The sequence below is a fragment of the Choloepus didactylus genome, chromosome 13 (genome assembly GCF_015220235.1).
Source record: "Choloepus didactylus isolate mChoDid1 chromosome 13, mChoDid1.pri, whole genome shotgun sequence".
In the NCBI taxonomy this organism is placed as follows: Eukaryota; Metazoa; Chordata; class Mammalia; order Pilosa; family Megalonychidae; genus Choloepus; species Choloepus didactylus.
In genome coordinates this window covers 15,671,619-15,694,123 of record NC_051319.1, presented here as the reverse complement: position 1 = coordinate 15,694,123, position 22,505 = coordinate 15,671,619, and the positions used below count along the sequence as shown (strand labels likewise).

Here is a 22,505-nt window from a genome sequence, read left to right as displayed (position 1 = left end):
AACTGCGAGAAAGAGTGAAGCTGTGAGACATGCAATGAGGTGAATGGATCCTGTAGACAGCATTTTGAGTGAAGTACGCCAAAAAGGAAAAGACAAACATTATAATGCCTCACCAATATGGACTAACTACAATGCATAAACTCAGACTTGAATCTTAGAGCACAGTTTATCAGGGGAATGCTTATTGTAATGATCCCTAGATTGTAAGCTCTTACAGCAGTAATGGCTATCTCCAAATTCTGAGATGCTGATCCCTTTGTGTATAACCTGGTCAGTCTCTGGAACTTTGGGTATCTGTGTGACACCTGAAACTCAGAGCTAGAGCTTGGCAGGTATGAATGTCAGTATTAGCACATATAGAAACTGTTAAAAAAAGCTGAAAAAGAGCCCAGACTTCAATTAGAGATATGAATGAAGCACATCTTGTTAGGACTAAGGCAAATCAGGCCAAAGAGTAAAGGACAATACTGGCTGTGTTTTAAAACATCAACTTCCCTGTGAGACCAAGGGGAGAGATATTTATTTGGTTCAGGGTCTGTATTTTCTGTAGAACACTAAATAATTTAACTTGTATGGTCAGTTTATTCAAACACCATAATTACACGGAACTTTGAATATGAAGTGAGATCTGGTAGGTTTGTACAGTTTAGTGTGAAATAGCAATACATCCTGAAGTAATTTGGGCAGAGAATAAAAATATATATGCAGGGCCCCCTGAACAGCTGGGGAGGGATGCGGGGGTGTTGGACTTCCTCACCTGGATTGTTGCTGATGTACTCACAAACACTGGGGAATGACAGTTTGGTATGCCAAGTCCTCAATCTTGATGCTTGTCCTTATGAAGCTTGTTACCACAAAGAAGAGGCTAAGCCTACTTAAAACTGTGCCTAAGAATCTCCCCCTGAGCACCTCTTTGTTGCTCAGATGTGCCCCCCCCCCTCTCTCTAGCTAAGCCATCTTGGCAGGTGAACTCACTGCCCTACCCCCTAAGTGGAACCTGACTCCCAGGGGTGTAAATCTCTCTGGCAACGCTGGATATGACACCCAGGGATGAACCTGGATCTGACATCGTGGGATTGAGAACATCTTCTTGACCAAAAGGGGGAAGTAAAGTGAAACAAAATAAAGTTTCAGTGGCTGAGTGATTTCAAATGGAGTTGAGAGGTCACTCTGGTGGACATTCTTATGCACTACATAGATATCCCTTTTTAGGTTTTAGTGTATTGAAATAGCTAGAAGGAAATACCTGAAACTATCAAACTGCAACCCAGTAGCCTTGATTCTTGAAAATAACTGTATAACTATGTAGCTTACATGGGATGACAGTGTGATTTGTGAAAACCCTGTGGATCACACTCCCTTTATCCAGTGTATGGATGGATGAGTAGAAAAAAGGGAACAAAAACTAAATGAAAAATAGGGTGGGATGGGGAGAATGATTTGGGTGTTCTTTTTTACCTTTATTTTTTATTTTTATTCTTTCTGGTGTAAGGAAAATGCTCAAAAATAGATTGGGGTGAGGAATGTACAACTATATGATGCTACAGTGAACAGTTGATTCTACACTATGGATGATTGCATGGTGTGTGACTATATCTCAATAAAACTGAATTTAAAAAAAAAAAAACACCATTTATCTACTTTTAAGCCTGGAACTTGATAGGTAATAGATATTTGTTATTATTATTCCACAGAATGTCCATGAAATATTACACTTTCAAACAGTATAAAAGATAAATTATTTTGAATTTTATTAATTGTCACAAATTGATATGTTATTGTGCAAAAAAGAGAGAAACAGGCAGATAGTAACACCAATAGAAGTCCAGAAAATATTAGACCAGGATAGATTTGAATTATTTCAAACTGTTCAAGGGTTTCTCAAGTGGTTTATCTATCTTTAGTTATTTTAAACACTCAATAATAAGTATGTCATTGAACATCTATTATTATATCCAGAACAATGCTATCTTCTTTAAAGAGAAGTATAAGAAGGATGTAACAATTCTTCTCCTTAAATATCTTATAATTTAGCTAATGGTGATTATACAGACACATTAAAAAAATTCTAGCACTTACACTTTTAAGTGAAAATCATCTTTCAAAGTAACCACTTTGGAAGGTTATATACATTTCAATAATCCTGCCATTGTTCAAAACATTTTTGCATCTTTTCTTTTGGGATTAACTTTCGAGTAAGCAGACTCATTGCTTTAGGATCCCATTCCATCTTACTCTTAGCACCCAGCTTAATTACCTGTCTTATTCACTAGGTTTTGTTCTCAGTGACTTTTGGCTGAGTCAAATTTACCCTAAAAGAGAAGTTTTGCCATTCTTGATGATCCTCAAAAGAATTTACTCAGCATTACTGGACAGTAAATATCTGGAAGGCAAGGACCTGTCTTATCTTGTATCTCCTGCAGCATTTAGCATGATGCTTAAAAGAGCTCAATACATAGATGTTGAGATGAATTTAAGGGATTACAGTAACATTATTTTTTCAGCAGCTGAAAATATCAGGGTGACCTCAGGACAAAGGCAAGGAAAGGTTCTAGATGCAGCTTGAATGTGATTTCTTTCTGCTCTATAGTGTCAGCTTTTCCTTTCGCCACTCCTTAGACATCTGGCTTTGACAGCGAAGGACAGAAAGGCCTACCTGAAGCTGGTAACAGATTCTCCCGATACTCCCTTCTAGCCCTGTGTTTAAAACAACAACAACGATAATGATAATAATACTTATTGTACAAGGCTAACATATATATTTGTCAGATACACTTCAGTTTGGTAGATGATTAGGCTAAAGAGGAACTTTAGTTTCAACATGCAGACAGAGTAACTATGTTCATACACATTGATTCCAGAGGCCTTTCTCTCATTTCTTTTCTCAGTGACAATCATTAGATTTTGTATGACCTTTCAGAAAAAGAACTGTTTGAACGTTACATGTTTTTGTGAATTACATTCATTATGAACTTTCTAGAAGAGTCCTTCTAACTCTACTCAATATTTTAACATAATAGCAAGTCTATGGAGGCAGAAATTTTTTTTGTAAACAGAGTTTTTAATGTAATGAAATAAAGTACTGGTTTTCAAAAAGTAACCAACAACAGAATACAAATTACTTTGTCAGTATTTGTTTCTTTCTTCTAGACAAAGACAGAGGGTATGAAGGTTACTGGTCACAGACCTTTGTGTTAAATATATTTTAATAGTTTTTTTTTTTTTTACTCTTTACTTACCAGACAAGGAATAAATCAATATTTGTGGATGATGAAAATGCCAGAAATCTGGGATTTATGCAGGTTTCTATGTAATCATAAATTTCTGTGAGCATCACTAGGTTTGGGAGTTAAGAGAGCAAGGAGTGTCTGGCTTTAGCTACAGAGTTATGCTTTATCTTAAAGGATCAATGCATTTTAAGGATCCTTAAGAGATGATACTTCAAAGAAGCAATTTCTCACTCATTTCAACTATTTTAATTATCACTAAAGTATGCTTTCATCACCTTTTATTTAAATTTTTACTCAGTACTTTTTTTCTAAGTATTGTACCCACAAAAAACACTCTCTGATAAATATCTCCCAGAAGAAAGATTTGGCTAAATGATTTCTTGTCTACTTTTACAATCAAAATAAATTTACACTACAAAAGCTGTTTCGGGTTAAAAATGAAGAATGCCCCGAATCCCATTGGTTTCTAAAAGACAGAAAGAGAATAGCATTGCATTGACAGAAGAAATTGAGGGAGATTGATATGGCCCAGGAAAGACAGCAGAAAACTGCAGTGGAGGTGGACCTTGATGCTTGGAACATTCTGTTCAAGTACCTCAAGTTTTGTAAAATAGGATGATTTCTCTTTCCCCATAGCTCCATTCATACCACTTGGTTCTGCAATGAATAATGCTGAGAGTCATTAATGTAACAGAAAGTTAGATTGAAAGTTTTATTGGAGGCACCAAGATATAATAAATACTAAGATTCAAAGTGAGTTGCAAGACAGACCACCCTGTACAACTTTCAAAGTAGGTGGCTAAGAACCAGTCAGATGACTCAGCTTATGCTACACTAGAAAATCTAGAACACAAGAGACCAAAGTGCCTGCTATTTGGCTTGTGAGAAGAGAGGCTGCTGTTAAATTGGGATCAGACCACTCTCTTGGGGTTCTTCTGGTTAAAGGAAGGGTGAAAGAGTTCTATCTAGTTTTGAGCCTAATGAGAAGCAGAGAGCCAGCCTGGAAGTATTTAAAATCTGGTCCAAGAGGCACCCAGAAGGATAAAGGAATCCTCAAAATGGGATATATCAGCAACAGCCTACTGAAAAGTCAGGGTTTTGATGGGGGAAGCAGCAGTCAGAGAAAACTGCAATTCCTGTGACATGGTAAGTACAGGCAAAAGTCCCCAGTAGAAGTCTGAAAAGACCCATGAGGGTGCTCAAGAAGATCTGCCAGGCCCAGGGAATTCAGACTCCCTGTATTAGGGTGCCAGTTCAATGACAGCCACCTTATTCCCCTTTTCCATCATCTCTTTTCTCACTTTGATTTGGAAGAGATCAGAAACCATAGTTAGCAAGATGGGGAAGGAGGGTGGACACATAAATCAGGGAAAGAGAGAAGGACTACACTGGCCCTTCCCTGGCTTCCTGCCTGCTGAAAACTTCTGCTAGAGAAAGGAGAAGTTTTAAGTTTGAAACATAGCCTGAGTTTTTATTTTTACATGGAACTGGACACTTTTAATTGCTGAATTGAGACTCTGTTTGCAAAGTAAAGTGATCATGGGATTATCTATTACCTAAGAGGATCCAGAAAAGTCCTGGGGAATGACAGCATTTTCATACCAGGGCTGAGGAAGGAATTCACCCACTAAGCAGGTTTAAAGAGATAGTGGGAAAGAAAACTAAGGTTAAGTTCTGATTATATTTCATAAGTCTGCTTGTTTAATACGATAGTTATGATAATATTGCAAAGGTTATTCACTGGCTTCACATTTCTATAATGAACCTACAGGAAAAGCATGGAAGACTTAATCAGAATTACAGAACAGAACATAATGCAAATGAGTTACTTCTGGAAATAGGACTGGTGTTGGGAGGGAAGCTACTTTTACTCTTCATTACATACACATTTGTACTATTTCAATTTTTACTACAGGCACATGCATAACTTTTTTTTTTGGATTTTTTTTTTGAAATAAATTCAAAGTTATATGAACAGTTGCAAAAACAATACTAGCCCCATACACAGAATTCTATCATACCCTGACCCCCCCTCCCCCGGTAGCTCAATCCACCAACTTTAACATGCTGTCACATTGCTATTTCTTTCCCTCCCTCCCTATCATCCATCATCTATTGCTCTATTGTCTGAACATATGAGAGCTAGCTGCACACATCCTTGAGCATTCACTATAATTCACATATACACTTCCCATGAACAAGAACATTCTTTCATGCAATCCCATTAAGCGCAGCTAAGAAGTACAATAGATTCAACAATGATAAAAAGCTTACATTCTATATTTCCTTTTCCTTATGTCTCAACTGTGTCCCTTTGAGCCACCTGTCCTCTATCCTCCTGTCCCATCCAAGTTCATCCTTAGTATTCAATTGTCATCTAGTTAGACTGTCTTTTTTTTTTTTTTTTCAAATGTGGAAACATACATACAGCCTAAATCTTCCCATTCCACTCCCTCCCTAGCCTTTCATTAGTGGGATTAATCACGTTTAGAATGTTGTAATGCTCTTTCCCACCATTCATTACTAGAAATTTCCCTTCACCTCAAACAGCAACCCTACACTCATTTCTTAACTCCCCATTGCCCCTTCCCCCATTTCTCTTAACCCAAACTCTACTTTTCATCTCTATGGTTATATTCTCTGATAATTTCTTTGTGTTTACTGTGGGGCTTAAAATTAGCCTCTTAAATCCATATCAATCTTGTTTTTCTTTGATACTACCTTCACTTCAATAGGACACACAAACTATGTTCCTATATTCCTTCATTCCCCCACTTTTATATAGCTGTCTAAAATTACATATTTTACATTGAGTTCAAAACCACTGATTTGTCCTTAGAGTTTGTGTATTTTATATCATGTAGGAAGTAACTAGTGGAATTACAGTTCAAAAATTACTGACTTCTATTTGTATTCCATTGTGTTTGGAGAATGTGCTTTGAGTATATTCAATGTTTTTTTTTTTAAATTTCTTGAGGCTTGTTTTATGACCCAGCTTATGGTCCCTTCTCGAGAAAGATCTGTGATCACTAGAGAAAAGTGAGTGTCCTGGTGATTTGGGATGTAAGGTACTATATATGTCTGTTAAAATTGTCTATATCTCTTTCTCCTTTCCCTGTCTCTTCTCCAGCAGGTTTCCCCTCACAATCTGAAGTAGGGCAGGTCTTTCATCAGCAAAGTCTCTCAGCATTTGTTTGTCTGTGAAAAATTTAAGCTCTCCCTCAAATTTGAAGGAGAGTTTTGCTGGATAAAGTATTCTTGGTTGGAAATTTTTCTCTCTCAGAGTTTTAAATATGTCATGCCACTGCCTTCTCACCTCCATGGTTGCTGCTGAGTAGTCACTACTTAATCTTATGTTGTTTCCTTTGTATGTGGTGAATTGCTTTTTTCTTGCTGCTTTCAGAACTTGCTCCTTCTCTTCAGTATTTGACAGTCTGATCAGAATATGTCTTGGAGTGGGTTTATTTGGATTTATTCTATTTGGAGTTCGCTGGGCATTTATGCTTAGTGTATTTATATTGTGTAGAAGGTTGGGGAAGTTTTCCCCCAACAATTTCTTTGAATACTCTTTCTAGACCTTTACCCTTCTCTTCCCCTTCTGGGACACCAATGAGTCTTAAGTTTGGACGTTTTATTTTACCGATCATATCCCTGAGATTCATTTCGATTTTTTTTATTTTTTTCTCCATTCTTTCATTTTCTGTTCTGTGGGCTTCTAGGACATTGAGATGTTGTTCGGCTTCCTCTAGTCTTGTATTGTGAATATCCAGAGTCTTTTTAATTTGGCCAACAGTTTCTTTTATTTCCATAAGATCTTCTATTTTTTTATTTACTCTTGCTATGTCTTCTTTATGCTCTTCTAGGGTCTTCTTTATGTAGCTTATATCCTGGGCCATGGTCTTCTTGATGTCCTTTAAATCCTCTGCCATGTTTTCGTTCCTCGATTGTAGATCTTTTTTTTTTTTTAATCATTTTATTGAGATATATTCACATACCACGCAGTCATACAAAACAAATCGTACTTTCGATTGTTTACAGTACCATTACATAGTTGTACATTCATCACCTAAATCAATCCCTGACACCTTCATTAGCACACACACAAAAATAACAAGAATAATAATTAGAGTGAAAAAGAGCAATTGAAGTAAAAAAGAACACTGGGTACCTTTGTCTGTTTGTTTCCTTCCCCTATTTTTCTACTCATCCATCCATAAACTAGACAAAGTGGAGTGTGGTCCTTATGGCTTTCCCAATCCCATTGTCACCCCTCATAAACTACATTTTTATACATCTGTCTTCGAGATTCATGGGTTCTGGGTTGTAGTTTGATAGTTTCAGGTATCCACCACCAGCTACCCCAATTCTTTAGAACCTAAAAAGGGTTGTCTAAAGTGTGCGTAAGACTGCCCACCAGAGTGACCTCTCGGCTCGTTTTGGAATCTCTCTGCCACTGAAGCTTATTTCATTTCCTTTCATATCCCCCTTTTAGTCAAGAAGATGTTCTCCGTCCCACGATGCCAGGTCTATATTCCTCCCCGGGAGTCATATTCCACGTTGCCAGGGAGATTCACTCCCCTGGGTCTGATCCCATGTAGGGGGGAGGGCAGTGATTTCACCTTTCAAGTTGGCTTAGCCAGAGAGAGAGGGCCACATCTGAGCAACAAAGAGGCGTTCAGGAGGAAACTTTTAGGCACAAATATAGGGAGGCCTAGCCTCTCCTTTGCAGCAACCGTCTTCCCAAGGGTAAAACTTATGGTAGAGGGCTCAACCCATCAAACCACCAGTCCCCTATGTCTGTGGTCATGTTAGCAACCATGGAGGTGGGGTAGGCGAATACCCCTGCATTCTCCACAGGCTCCTCAAGGGGGCACTACATCATTTTTTTTCCTTGTTTTTCTTTCTTTCTTTTTTTTTTTTTTTAACTTTCCCTTCTTTTTTAAATCAACTGTATGAAAAAAAAAGTTAAAAAGAAAACAAACATACAATAAAAGAACATTTCAAAGAGACCATAACAAGGGAGTAAGAAAAAGACAACTAACCTAAGATAACTGCTTAACTTCCAACATGTTCCTACTTTACCCCAAGAAAGTTACATAATATAGCAACCTTTCTGTGAACTTGTTCCTACTATATCCATCAGAAATTAACAGACCATAGTCATTTCTGGGCATCCCCAGAACGTTAAAAAGCTTATCTGTTCTTCTTGGATTATTGTTCCCCCTTCCTTAATTACTCTCTACTGCTAGTTCCCCTACATTCTACATTATAAACCATTTGTTTTACATTTTTGAAAGTTCACATTAGTGGTAGCATATAATATTTCTCTTTTTGTGCCTGGCTTATTTCACTCAGCATTATGTCTTCAAGGTTCATCCATGTTGTCATATGTTTCACGAGATCATTCCTTCTTACTGACGCGTAGTATTCCATCGTGTGTATATACCACATTTTATTTATCCACTCATCTGTTGAAGGACATTTGGGTTGTTTCCATCTCTTGGCAATTGTGAATAATGCTGCTATGAACACTGGCGTGCAGATATCTGTTCGTGTCACTGCTTTCCGATCTTCCGGGTATATACCGAGAAGTGCAATCGCTGGATCGAATGGTAGCTCTATATCTCGTTTTCTAAGGAACTGCCAGACTGACTTCCAGAGTGGCTGAACCATTATACAGTCCCACCAACAGTGAATAAGAGTTCCAATTTCTCCACATCCCCTCCAGCATTTGTAGTTTCCTGTTTGTTTAATGGCAGCCATTCTAACCGGTGTTAGATGGTATCTCATTGTGGTCTTAATTTGCATCTCTCTAATAGCTAGTGAAGCTGAACATTTTTTCATGTGTTTCTTGGCCATTTGTATTTCCTCTTCAGAGAACTGTCTTTTCATATCTTTTGCCCATTTTATAATTGGGCTGTCTGTACTATTGTCATTGAGTTGTAGGATTTCTTTGTATATGCAAGATATCAGTCTTTTGTCAGATACATGGTTTCCAAAAATTTTTTCCCATTGAGTTGGCTGCCTCTTTACCTTTTTGAGAAATTCCTTTGAGGTGCAGAAACTTCTAAGCTTGAGGAGTTCCCATTTATCTATTTTCTCTTTTGTTGCTTGTGCTTTGGGTGTAAAGTCTAGGAAGTGGCCGCCTAATACAAGGTCTTGAAGATGTTTTCCTACATTATCTTCTAGGAGTTTTATGGTACTTTCTTTTATATTGAGATCTTTCGTCCATTTTGAGTTAATTTTTGTGTAGGGGGTGAGGTAGGGGTCCTCTTTCATTCTTTTGGATATGGATATCCAACTCTCCCAGCCCCATTTGTTGAAAAGACCGTTATGACTCAGTTCGGTGACTTTGGGGGCCTTATCAAAGATCAGTCGGCCATAGATCTGAGGGTCTATCTCTGAATTCTCAATTCGATTCCATTGATCTATATGTCTATCTTTGTGCCAGTACCATGCTGTTTTGGTAACTGTGGCTTTATAATAAGCTTCAAAGTCAGGGAGTGTAAGTCCTCCCACTTCGTTTTTCTTTTTTAGAGTGTCTTTAGCAATTCGAGGCATCTTCCCTTTCCAAATAAATTTGATAACTAGCTTTTCCAAGTCTGCAAAGTAGGTTGTTGGAATTTTGATTGGGATTGCATTGAATCTGTAGATGAGTTTGGGTAGAATTGACATCTTAATGACATTTAGCCTTCCTATCCATGAACATGGAATATTTTTCCATCTTTTAAGGTCCCCTTCTATTTCTTTTAGTAGAGTTATGTAGTTTTCTTTGTATAGGTCTTTTACATCTTTGGTTAAGTTGATTCCTAGGTACTTGATTTTTTTAGTTGCTATTGAAAATGGTATCTTTTTCTTGAGTGTCTCTTCAGTTTGTTCATTTCTAGCATATAGAAACATTACTGACTTATGTGCATTAACCTTGTATCCTGCTACTTTGCTAAATTTGTTTATTAGCTCTAGTAGCTGTATCGTCGATTTCTCAGGGTTTTCTAGATATAAGATCATATCGTCTGCAAACAATGACAGTTTTACTTCTTCTTTTCCAATTTGGATGCCTTTTATTTCTTTGTCTTGCCGGATTGCCCTGGCTAGCACTTCCAGCACAATGTTGAATAACAGTGGTGACAGCGGGCATCCTTGTCTTGTTCCTGATCTTAGAGGGAAGGCTTTCAGTCTCTCACCATTGAGTACTATGCTGGCTGTGGGTTTTTCATATATGCTCTTTATCATGTTGAGGAAGTTTCCTTCAATTCCTACCTTTTGAAGTGTTTTTATCAAAAACGGATGTTGGATTTTGTCAAATGCTTTTTCAGCATCTATTGAGATGATCAATTGATTTTTCCCTTTCGAGTTTTTAATGTGTTGTAATACATTGATTGTTTTTCTTATGTTGAACCATCCTTGCATGCCTGGAATGAACCCCACTTGGTCATGGTGTATGATTTTTTTAATGTGTCTTTGGATTCGAATTGCAAGTATTTTGTTGAGGATTTTTGCATCTATATTCATTAGGGAGATTGGCTGGTAGTTTTCCTTTTTTGTAGCATCTTTGCCTGGTTTTAATTTCTTCAGGATCTGCAGTTATGTCACCTTTTTCATTCATTATTTTGTTTATATGGGTCTTCTCTCTTTTTGATTTTGTCAGTCTAGCTAGGGGCTTGTCAATCTTGTTGATCTTCTCAAAGAACCAACTTTTGGTGATATTTATCCTCTCTATTGTTTTTTTGTTCTCTATGTCATTTATTTCTGCTTTAATCCTTGTTATTTCTTTTCTTGTATTTGGTTTAGGATTGGTTTGCTGTTCATTTTCTAGCTTCTTCAGTTGATCCATTAGTTCTTTGATTTTGGCTCTTTCTTCCTTTTCAATATATGCGTTTAGTCCTATAAATTTCCCCCTTAGCACTGCTTTTGCTGCATCCCATAGGTTTTGGTATGTTGTGTTCTCATTTTCGTTCGTCTCTATATATTTAGCAATTTCTCTTGCTATTTCTTCTTTAACCCACTGATTGTTTCGGAGTGTGTTGTTTAACCTCCAGGTATTTGTGAGTTTTCTAAGTCTCTGATGGTTATTGACTTCTAATTGTATTCCATTGTGGTCAGAGAATGTGCTTTGAATAATTTCAATCTTTTTAAATTTATTGAGGCTTGTTTTATGTCCCAGCATATGATCTATTCTGGAGAAAGTTCCGTGAGCACTAGAAAAGTATGTGTATCCTGGTGATTTGGGATGTAATGTCCTGTAGATGTCTGTTAAATCTAATTCATTTATCAGATTGTTTAGGTTTTCAATTTCCTTATTGGTCTTCTGTCTGGTTGATCTATCTATAGGAGAGAGTGATGTGTTGAAGTCTCCCACAATTATTGTGGAAACATCAATTGCTTCCTTTAGTTTTGCCAGTGTTTCTCTCATGTATTTTGTGGCACCTTGATTGGGTGCATAGACATTTACGATTGTTATTTCTTCTTGCTGAATTGCCCCTTTTCTTAGTATGTAGTGGCCTTCTTTGTCTCTCAAAACATCCCTGCATTTGAAGTCTATTTTATCTGAGATTAATATTGCTACACCTGCTTTCTTTTGGCTGTAGCTTGCATGAAATATTTTTTCCATCCTTTCACTTTCAGTTTCTTTGTGTCCCTGTGTCTAAGATGAGTCTCTTGTATGCAACATATTGATGGTTCATTTTTTTTGATCCATTCTGCGAATCTATATCTTTTAATTGGGGAGTTTAATCCATTTACATTCAACGTTATAACCGTGAAGGCATTTCTTGAATCAGCCATCTTATCCTTTGGTTTATGTTTGCCATATTTTTCCCCTCTCTCTATTAATATCCTTTATTGTACCCATACCGAATCTCTTTAGTACTGAACCTTTCTCCAAGTCTCTCTGTCCTGTCTTTGTTTCTCTGTCTGTAGGGCTCCCTTGAGTATCTCCAGTAGGGCAGGTCTCTTGTTAGCAAATTCTCTCAGCATTTGTTTGTCTGTGAAAAATTTAAGCTCTCCCTCAAATTTGAAGGAGAGCTTTGCTGGATAAAGTATTCTTGGCTGGAAATTTTTCTCACTCAGAATTTTAAATATATCGTGCCACTGCCTTCTCGCCTCCATGGTGGCTGCTGAGTAGTCACTGCTTAGTCTTATGCTGTTTCCTTTGTATGTGGTGAATTGCTTTTCTCTTGCTGCTTTCAGAACTTGCTCCTTCTCTTCTGTGTTTGACAGTGTGATCAGTATATGTCTCGGAGTGGGTTTATTTGGATTTATTCTATTTGGAGTTCGCTGAGCATTTATGATTTGTGTATTTATGTTGTTTTGAAGATTTGGGAAGTTTTCCCCAACAATTTCTTTGAATACTCTTCCTAGACCTTTACCCTTTTCTTCCCCTTCTGGGACACCAATGAGTCTTATATTTGGACGTTTCATATTATCTATCATATCCCTGAGGTCCATTTCGATTTTTTCAATTTTTTTCCGCATTCTTTATTTTATGCTTTCATTTTCCATTCTGTCATCTTCCAGGTCACTGATTCGTTGTTCAACTTCCTCTAGTCTTGTACTATGAGTGTCCAGAATCTTTTTAATTTGGTCAACAGTTTCTTTAATTTCCATAAGATCATCCATTTTTTTTATTTAGTCTTGCAATGTCTTCTTTATGCTCTTCTAGAGTCTTCTTGATTTCCTTCATATCCCATACTATGGTCTCATTGTTCATCTTTAGTTCTTTGAGTAGCTGCTCTAGGTGCTGTGTCTCTTCTGGTCTTTTGATTTGGGTGCTTGGGCTTGGGTTCTCCATATCGTCTGGTTTTTTCATATGCTTTATAATTTTCTGTTGTTTTTGGCCTTGTGGCATTTGCTGAACTTGATAGGGTTCTTTTAGGGTTTGTAGACCTATTGAAGTCCTTATCTCTAATTTATCAGATCTACAGCTTCGTGGAGTACACTTTCTCTAACTAACCAGCAGGTGGCGTCCACGAGCCACCTGTTCTCCACAAGCCAGTTCTCCCCTGCTTAGCCTTTTTGGTGAGTGGGGGAGTGAGTCTTGTGGGGCCCAATTGGTGTACCAAGCTTGCGTGTGTAGTTGGTGTTGCCTGCCCTGTATGTGGGGCGTGTTTCTGGGCAGTCGGGGAGGGGGGTGGCCCTAACAATAAAATCTCCCTGGTGATCCTAGAGTTTTAAAGCTGCTGCAATAGTCTAATCCTTCAGTTCAGTCCTGCCACAGTTTGTCTCTGCCACTGACCCACAAGTCCTTGGTATTGGCGTATGGCTCCTGAGACTTGCAAGTGGGCCCCTCTTCCAGGCTGTGCACCCCGGGTCCTCTGTTGAGGGATGACTGTGCTATGTCACAGGTGAGTGCCGTCCCCTCAGGGCAGTTCTGGGCTGCTGGGCTGTGTAGGGAGGCTCCCAGTCTGCTCAAATGATGGCTGAATGGGGCTTTGTTAATTCACACTGCTCCACCTTCCCAACTCTGGGACAATCAGCTGAGGTTGCAGGGAAGGCTAATGTCCACGCCCAGTTTTGTGGTGTGTGCCTGTTATTTGAAGCCCTTCCGTCATACTGGGTTGTCTGGGGCAGCTCTGGGCTATGGGGCTGGCGATGGGCAGGAGTGTTTCCTGTCCACCAGGATGGTGGCTGTGAGCGGACACCCCCGTTTTCTTGGGAAGTTGTGGTGTTTAGTGAATTTTCTCAGCCACTGAATTATTGCCTTTTGTCTCAGAGCTCTCTTAGTTCTGCTCTTGACTTGACGTGCCCAAATTGAAAGTCTTTGAAGCTTTCTGTATTGGGCTTCTTAGAGTAATTGTTTCAGAAAAAGAAAAAAGGATTAAAAAAAAAAAAAAAAAAAGGGGTCCTCCTCAGAGATCTAATGGGTTATTGAAATGCTAAGAGACAAAGCAACCAGGGCCATTAAGGAAAGGTCCACAGGGCAGAGAGATCGGCTTTTCTTCGGGATTTGCATATGCGCCTTAGGGCCTGAGCTCCGCCCTTCCCCTTTCTGTGTTCACCAGAACTCTAAAAATCCTCTGCTTTTATTTTGGAGTTTTTCGTGTTGTTTTTTTTTTTCTATGCCTGTCTCCTCTCTGCTGGGCTGGCTGCTCACAGATTCTCTGGTGTCTGGTCTCTGTCTATCTATGGTTGGAGTCTGGATCAGTAGAATGAGTTTCCGATAAGAGCAGCCACTGCAGTTCTCCCTTCTCCTTCCCGGAGCTGACAGCCCCTCCTCCCACGGGACTGAGCCTGGCAGGGAGGGGCGTGGGTCCCCTGGCCGCAAAAACTTACAGATTTCGCTGATCTCAGCAGTTCGACATTTTCATGAGTGTTGTGTGAAGTATGCCCAAAGACAGATTGCTCTGTGGTGTCCAGTCCACGCAGTTCCTGGCTTTCTACCTACTTTCCTGGAGGAGTAACTAAAACATACAGCTCACCAGTCATCCATCTTCTCGATTGTAGATCTTTGATTAACTTTGCGAGGTATACTGTATCTTCTGATATTTTGGTTTGTGTTTTTGGAGTTGGATTCTCCATATCTTCTGGTTTTATCATATGCATTAAGATTATCTGTTGTTTTTGGCCTCTTGGCATTTGTTTTGCTTGATAGGGCTCTTTCAAGTTGTAAAGAAAAAGGGATATCGATCTAATTTTTCAGGAGCACAGTTTGGTGACATACACTTTCTCTAACTAACCAGCAGATGGTGTCTGTGAGTCACCTATATCCCTGGAGTCAGTTCTCAACCTTTTTTCCGCTTTGTGTGGGGAAATGATTCTTGTGGGTTTAGTTGGAGAACACAGTTTGGGTGTGCTGCTGGAGCTATCTTCCCTGAATGTGGGGCGTGTGAACGGGTAGCCAGGGAGGAAGGGCAGTTCTAATGTTCAAATCCCCCAGGATCCCGGAGATTCAAGGCTGCTGCATGAGTCTAAGCCTTCATTTCAGTTCAGCCCAAGCCTCTCACTCTCGCTGATCCATAAACCAGTGGACTTGGCCTAGCGTCCCTGGGTTCTCCGAGCGGATCCCACCTCCCAGCCGTGCTCCTCCAGTAGCTCAGCCAAGGGAAGGCCGTGCTACGTCATCAGTGTGCGCTGTCCCATAAGGGAAGCCCCAGGCTGCCAGGCCGTGCAGTGGCACACTCCCAGCCCAAAGCGAAAATGGCCGAGCGGGGCGTCTCAGCCCCCTCCTCCTCGCACCGTTCCTCCTTCCCAGCTCTGGGATAACTGGCAGGGCTTTGGGCTATGGGCACGGCCCCGGGCAGGAGTTTATCTAGCCCTCCGGGGGCCAGCTGCTAGCTGCAGGGTTTCTTTCTGCTTCCGGCTCTCCCCTCCATTCCCCGAACCCAAGGGTATCTACTGCGGGCTATCTTTCCGGCCAGACAGCAAGAGGCCAGCCCAGCCCCCTCTTGCTGTGTTTTTCTGCATGGTTCCCCAATTGCTACTGGAGCCGCTCCTTTTTTTTTTTTTCTAAAACAGCTAGCTCATCTCCATACGCTGAACCCTGGCTTCCCCAGCCTGCCACGTGGCTGCGGGTCTTCCAGCCAGCTTACTCACTTGTTTCAGAATGCCGACTCCCTGTTTCACCAAGTATACAGCCCTTCTGGAGCTAGGAGCCCTCATCAAGTTGGTGCATAGCTGTAACCGGTATTCTAGGTCACTTTCTGGTTTTCAGCTGGTGTTTTTCACGGAGGCGTTTTTTTCGCCCTGTCTCAGCTAGCTGCCATCTTAGTTCTGCATAACTTTTATAACAACAAATAAAGTGAAAGTAGAGGAATATAATAAGAATGTTAACTTAAAAATTCTTACCTTGCTCTAATCCAGGGTTTGGCGTGCATGTCCAAACCACTTCCCCTGTTGCTGTGTTTTCCTGAAACTGGTGGCAAAAATCTCCTTTCTGGGGCCAGCTCCTCTGCAATTGCTCCGATATGAAAGGGCTCAAATCCGCAGCACCCACCAATGTACCTGACACCCAGGTTGTAGGCCTCTCTGGCATATTTTTGAATATCCGATCTGGTTGCAACTCTGGGCTCCAGTCCTGTAATACAACAGTTATGGCATTTCTGTTACCTTCCCCATTTTCAAATATCAGATGCTGGGATGGACATTTTTTTTCTTAATTAAAAACCATAAGCTTTAGATTATGCTTCCTTCAGGTAGCTCACTTTTGGCTAACATCAAATGTTTTTGTCCTATGTTGGTCTTGTATTGTAAGATGGTACAACAGTTGTTTATTATAACTGTGTCAATTTTATCAAACAAGAAACCACAGGGACATCAACCTAAGTGCCTGAGCTCACCAAAGGGATATTCTGGGAGATCCACAAAGCCCCCCTTGCCACAGTCAGGTGTGTGGAATCCCAGGGACTGCACCATCAGGTTTGCTTTCAACCCTGCCTCCCGAAGGCCCTCCTTCACGAGCTTCATGGTCTTCAGGCTGGTCCCAGGCCCAAATCGGCAGTTAACGCCAACGATCGAGGCCCCTAAGCAAAGAAATAAAGAACTTTAAAATTTTGTTTATTTATTTATTATTGTTTATTTTTATTGTGTAGCTGGAAGATTCCTTAGCGGTTAGTTTTTCTCACCCCAACTCCAACCCCCATTACAGAGAAGGAATTTGATTAGTCAATCCCTTTTATTTTATAGGAACTGCTCTCACAATAGTAAGCAAACTTGGTTAAATCTCATAAACAACAACTGAGTTGCTGATCACCTTATGGGTCCAAATTACCTGCCTCCACCAGCCTGACGGTACATTCTCCGGGCCTCAGGTCGTGCATGTCTCCCTGCGGGCCTATGCACATGGTAGCTGCCATGGGCTTACCCCACTCCTTTAAGACTTCCACAGCCCACACAGCTTCTTCAGCATGCTCAAAATACTAAGAGAAATTTCTGTTATTCTCCTGGTCCACATGAAAGCAGATTTTGAAAGGTTGCATGTAAATGTTGCAAAACAGTTACAAAAATTACCAAATATATACATGATAAAACTCGCTAAAAAATTGCCTTTACCAGACTGTCTAAAGAATGTATTTCTGAGTAAATATGTTAATCTTTTAAGAATAATATATGGATTTTCATTTAGGGGCCATCTGTTAAGTGAGAGGAAGACTATTAGTAAAAAAACAATAACAACAACAAAAGTTTTTAAAGTGATTCAGTATTTAAAATCATACCTTTAAAGGAATGAAAGTTTTATTAATACATTTTGGATTCATCTGTTATGAAAATGGGGTAGTCACTGAAAAATAAGTAATAGTAATTAATAATTATCATGCTTTGCACTTTCAAAGTGCTTTTATATTCACTTCTAATTAGATATTCAAAAGTGCTCCATGAAGTAGGGCTGGAAATATGATTATATCCACAGACGAGACCATTGAGGCGTACAGAGTGGGAAGGAATAGCTACTCAGTTACTTTGCTGGTGGTAGACAGGAGGCTTTGTCTGATAAGCCCAAGCAATTTGCAGAGGCTTTTCCCTGGAACCCCCTCAAATGTGTTGCAGTTGAAAAGTTGACCTTAAGGTAAGCAGAGAAAAGCCAGCAGAAGTCTCTCTGCTTTCCCCCTTTTGACTTACAGATTCTGCAGAAGCAGTGTAGAGGAATGACAGAGAGAGTCAAAAGAGAGGCTCTTTAAGCAAAAACAAACCAGTTGTGCTTCCATCCATCTGGAGGACAGGGCAGATGTAAGGCAGATTTTGTGCCACTCTCTGCATATGATTGTTCCCAGGTAGGTTAGCCAGGCTTAAGGCAGCATGGAGTCTTAGGAAGGTTGAGGAGGAAAGGCTTTCAATCGAGTTTTCAATAGGTTCAATCAAAAGGGTTGTGACTAATAGCAGTTTTAAGGCTACCTTGGTTCAGAATAAAGACTTGGGCTTGAGGGCTTGACCCAGGCAGTAGCAGCTGTGATGGGAAATGCAGAATGAGGACTTTTTCCAGGTGGAGGGAAAAGAATGTTCTGGTCCTTCATGTCTCATCAGCGACCAATTCCTACTGATTCTTTCTTTAAAATATTGCTCATACCTCAAAGCACAAGTGAAAGTAGAGTGGGGTGATGCAAGGCATGGATGGAGGAGGGTAAGGAAACTACTCCGAAATACTTCATCTAACTCCTAGGCTTTGTTCCCTCACAGACTCCAGCCTCCCCCTGCCCTCAGCTCCTTTCATTCCTGGCACTCCCTAGGGATAGGATGCTTCCTAGACCACTGTTCCTTTCCTCTCACCCCACACTGTAAGGATCTTTGGAGAGGTCAGATGCTGCAAACCCCTAGACCTCAGAAAGCCAAAGGCTTTGGTCAGGCCTCTCCTCAGTCTGTTCTTTGGCTTCACAGATGACCTAGAATCCAAGAGAGAGGATGTTGACCTTGACTACAGTACATTTAAATAAACTTTTGACCACCCACAAGGAGGAAATGAGGGCATTAGTCCAATACCCTAATGAAAGTCGAAGACTGTACAGGTGATACGTGTCAAAAGTGGTTTAATCTTTTCCCTCTAGTATTGTGCTTACCTCTGCAATCAAGAAATCCACATTTTTCCTGGCAAAAACTTCTAGCTGTAGTCGAAAAAGCTTTTTAATTCTAGCTTCATCCTTGTGGTGTTTGTACACTGATGTTTGGCAGATCCGCCCTGCTACCAAAGCATTACCTTTTCCAGCCACTTCCCTGGCAAGATCACATGCAGCAGCATTTATATTTTCCCACTGAGATTAGAAAGCAAGAGTTCAGATAGTGAGCCTGGTATTTTAAAGATAAAATATAATAGATAACAAAGGGGGCAATGAGCAAGTAAGATAAGTAAAAGTTGCTGGTTTAAACTGAAATACAACGAGGAACCAGCAGGGTTGGGTGCCGTCTCCTTTGCTACCAGTGAACAATTTCTATTATTATACTTGCCACACTGGATTTTTTTTTTTCTATTTGTTTTAATTATAGAAGTTGTAGGTTTACAGAGAAATCATGCAGAAAATACAGAGCTCCCATAATCCTCTGTATTAGTCAGAGTTCTCTAGGGAAACAACCCACAGGAGATAATCTGAAAATATGAGACTTTATACAAGTGTCTCACACAACTGTGGGGATGCACAAGTCCAAATTCTGTAGGGCAGGCTGCAAGCTGGCAACTCTATTGAAGGTTTTCCATGAATTCCCAAGAAGAGGCTGGCTGGCTGAAGTAGAGACAAAAATTCTCTCTTCTGACTGCTGAAGTCCTCACGTCTCTTTTTAAAGCCCTCAGGTGATTAGATTAAATGTCTCTCATTGCTGAAGACACTCCCCTTAGTTGATTATAGATGTAATCAGCCATAGAAGCAATCACCTTACTGATGATTTAAGTCCATGAAATGTCCTTGCAGCAGCAGTTAGGCCAGTTCTTGCTTGACCAGACAACTGGGCACATTCCCTGGCCAAGTTGACACATGAACATAACCATCACACTCCTGCCCCCCATTATTAACACCTTGCATTAGTGTGTTACATTTGTTACAATTGATGAAACAAAATTATTATAATTATACTATTATCCATAGCCCATGGTTTACATTAGGGTTCCCTGTTTGTGTTGTACAATGCTATGGTTGTTTTTTCTTTTTAAAATGTTTATTCTAGTAACATATATGCAACCTAAAATTTCCCCTTTAAGCTACATTCAAATATATAATTCAGTGCTGCTATTTACATTCACAATGCTGTGCTATCATAACAAACATCCATTACCAAAGCTTTTCTGTTTCTCCAGATAGAAACTCTGTCCAATTTAAGCCTTAATTCCCCATTCTCTATCCTCACCTCAACCCCCGGTAACCTATATTCTGGTTTCTGACCCTATGAATTTGCTTATTATAATTACTTTATAACAGTAAAATATATTGCCCTTTTGTATCTGGCTTATTTCACTCAACGTGATGTCTTCAAGGTTCATCCATGTTGTCCCATGTATCAGAACTTCATTCCTTTTTACGGCCAAATATTCCATTGTATGTGTATACCACATTTTGTTTATCCATTCATCAGTTGATGAAAACTTGGTTTGCTTCCAGCCATGTTGGAATTTAACAACTGTTGATTTGTTTGCTTCCCACTTGATTGTGAGCATCTTCAGAATAGGGTCTATGCTTTTGTTTCATCTTTCTACCCCAAACATCTAGCATCATGAATGGACTATAACAAGTACTCAGTAAATGTTGGTTGATTGAATGAATAAATGATCATTAACATTTACAAGTATTAATTCTTTACATTTGCAGAATATTACACAACACTTCCACATCCTCCATCTTGTCTATTCTCAAGAAATCTGTGAAGTTTGAGCATTACTGCTATCTCCATTATGCAGAGAGAAAACCAATGCTCAAAGCAGTTGAGCATCTTGCATAAAATCACAAAGCCAATAGGTGGCAAACTCAGATATCAAATCACTTCTCCTTCTTAGGCCAGTGCTGTGTTATCCAGGACCACTGTGTCTCCAGATGGACAATGCAGAAAAGAAGGATGTGAAATTAGAAGGCAAAAAGAGTATCATCAAAGTGTTCTTTCTCTCCAAGCAAAGCAAAGAAGGATAGCCATGCCCTTCCAATAGTCTATTCTTTCCCAGTCCTCCCCTTTCCCCCTTCGCTAGCTAATGGACAGAAAAATGCTCATTTATTTAGTATATATAAGTTTATGTAATAAAAATTAATAAATATATATTTTACATAGATTTTGTAATCAAGTATAGTAACAGATCATGTCAACTCCATAGCGTCCCAACAGGAGGTTATTTTTATTATAGATGATCACCCCACACGCATCACAGTTTACCTTGCTTTTCATGTTGTCCTCACTGGCAGAAAAGGTGAAAGTCTGCATAACATTTGATCCCGCTCTCAAGAATTCCATGTGAAGCTGACGAACTATAAAAACTAGTTGTTTTTTAAACTGAAGTAAAATATTTAAAAACCACAGAAGCTATCATCTGCAGCAGTAGCAGCAGCTTACTCACTCACATCTTTTTAAATCATTCACAGTTTCACACCTAATACTTATAAAATAAGTTGCAGATTGAGGTCAGTAGAATTCAGAGGCTTCTCAGAACACTGCAGTGTCTATACCAAATTGGGGTTGTTTAGAGTAGCTTCATATTGTCCTGCTGATCAGAGATTAAGGACTTCATGGCTAATCATTGTCCTGTTCTCTTGGTCTAGAGAGGGTATATTCATATTTCAGTGTTATAAAGGGTGTAACTGGTCTACTTACGGTCAGAATTGGGCAGCCCACAAAGTAGAATGATGAAATTTTCAGAGTGGACAGGTTGTATAAAGGTGGTACCTACATGGAACCAATTCAAAGCAAGTAGCCCTGGGGGAAACGCAGTCAGAGAGTCCTTCCTCTCTCCCTTTTCCTTTTTGTCTTCCTCTCTTCCTCCCTCTCCCCCTCCCCCCCATCTTTGCTATTTCAAATATTTCTTCCCGGTTTGGCAAAAAGCTCTTCTAAAATTAAGAACAAGTTCTTCTTGAGACAGATGAAAACTTCTTGCTAAGCATCAGAAAGGCAAAACTTTGTTCTGTCCTAACATATAACTCCAGGTGTCTGATGAAATAATTATAATGAGAGTTGGGTGCCTTTGATATGCTTGGCACTTCATATGGATTAATTCACGAGTCTTCACAACTACATGCTGTACCCCCATGTAACACGTAACAGATGAAGAAACTGATGCTTGGAGAGGTCAAGTGACTTGCCCAAGGTCACACAGCTGGTCAACAGAAGAGCCAGGACAGCACCCAAACCTGGCACACTGTGCATATATGAATAAAATCAGAGCAGAATCAAAAGTTCCATTCCTAACTTGTATCTTGGTTCACCCCTTTCATTCTTTGGATTTTCCCACTTTCATTTAGGAAAACAAACACAAAGACTCAGAAAAGAATTAAAGTTCCAATTTGATGTCACTAACCAATCCCATCACAGCTTCTACCTCCAACACTCTTTATTTTCAGCCAGGAGAATGAGGTAATTCTGTATTTACTTCATAGTCTCCCCACCCCAACATGGCTGTCTGTGCTCCATTAAGCTAGAGACCATCATTAGTCATCCTTAATATGCACACTGTTAGCATATAGAATTATAACTTGTATTAGTTGGCAGGATAAATCTGAAGCCACAGCAGATTGCCTATTTTAAGGAAACTCTTAAATATCTGCAAGGAAAGTATTTATGGAATAAATATTAAGATGTGTATTTTAACGCTGCCTATATACAAAAATACAAATGTGTGTGTTTGTATGTGAGTGTGTGTGTGACAGTGAGAGTGAAAGAGAAAGA

At 39.7% G+C, this 22,505-nt stretch overlaps 1 protein-coding gene across 1 annotated transcript; it reads right to left on the bottom strand.

The window, feature by feature from the left end:
• Positions 1-1,743: 1,743 nt before the first annotated feature.
• BHMT2 (betaine--homocysteine S-methyltransferase 2) lies at positions 1,744-21,094 on the bottom strand. Its single transcript, XM_037801327.1, has 6 exons — positions 21,003-21,094; positions 18,716-18,907; positions 16,936-17,083; positions 16,505-16,687; positions 16,014-16,242; positions 1,744-2,697 (listed from the first exon to the last, which is right to left on the bottom strand). Exons 1-6 carry the CDS (start codon positions 21,078-21,080, stop codon positions 2,616-2,618), a joined length of 912 nt encoding a protein of 303 aa, XP_037657255.1. The 5' UTR covers positions 21,081-21,094; the 3' UTR covers positions 1,744-2,615.
• Between the last annotated feature and the right edge of the window lie 1,411 nt (positions 21,095-22,505).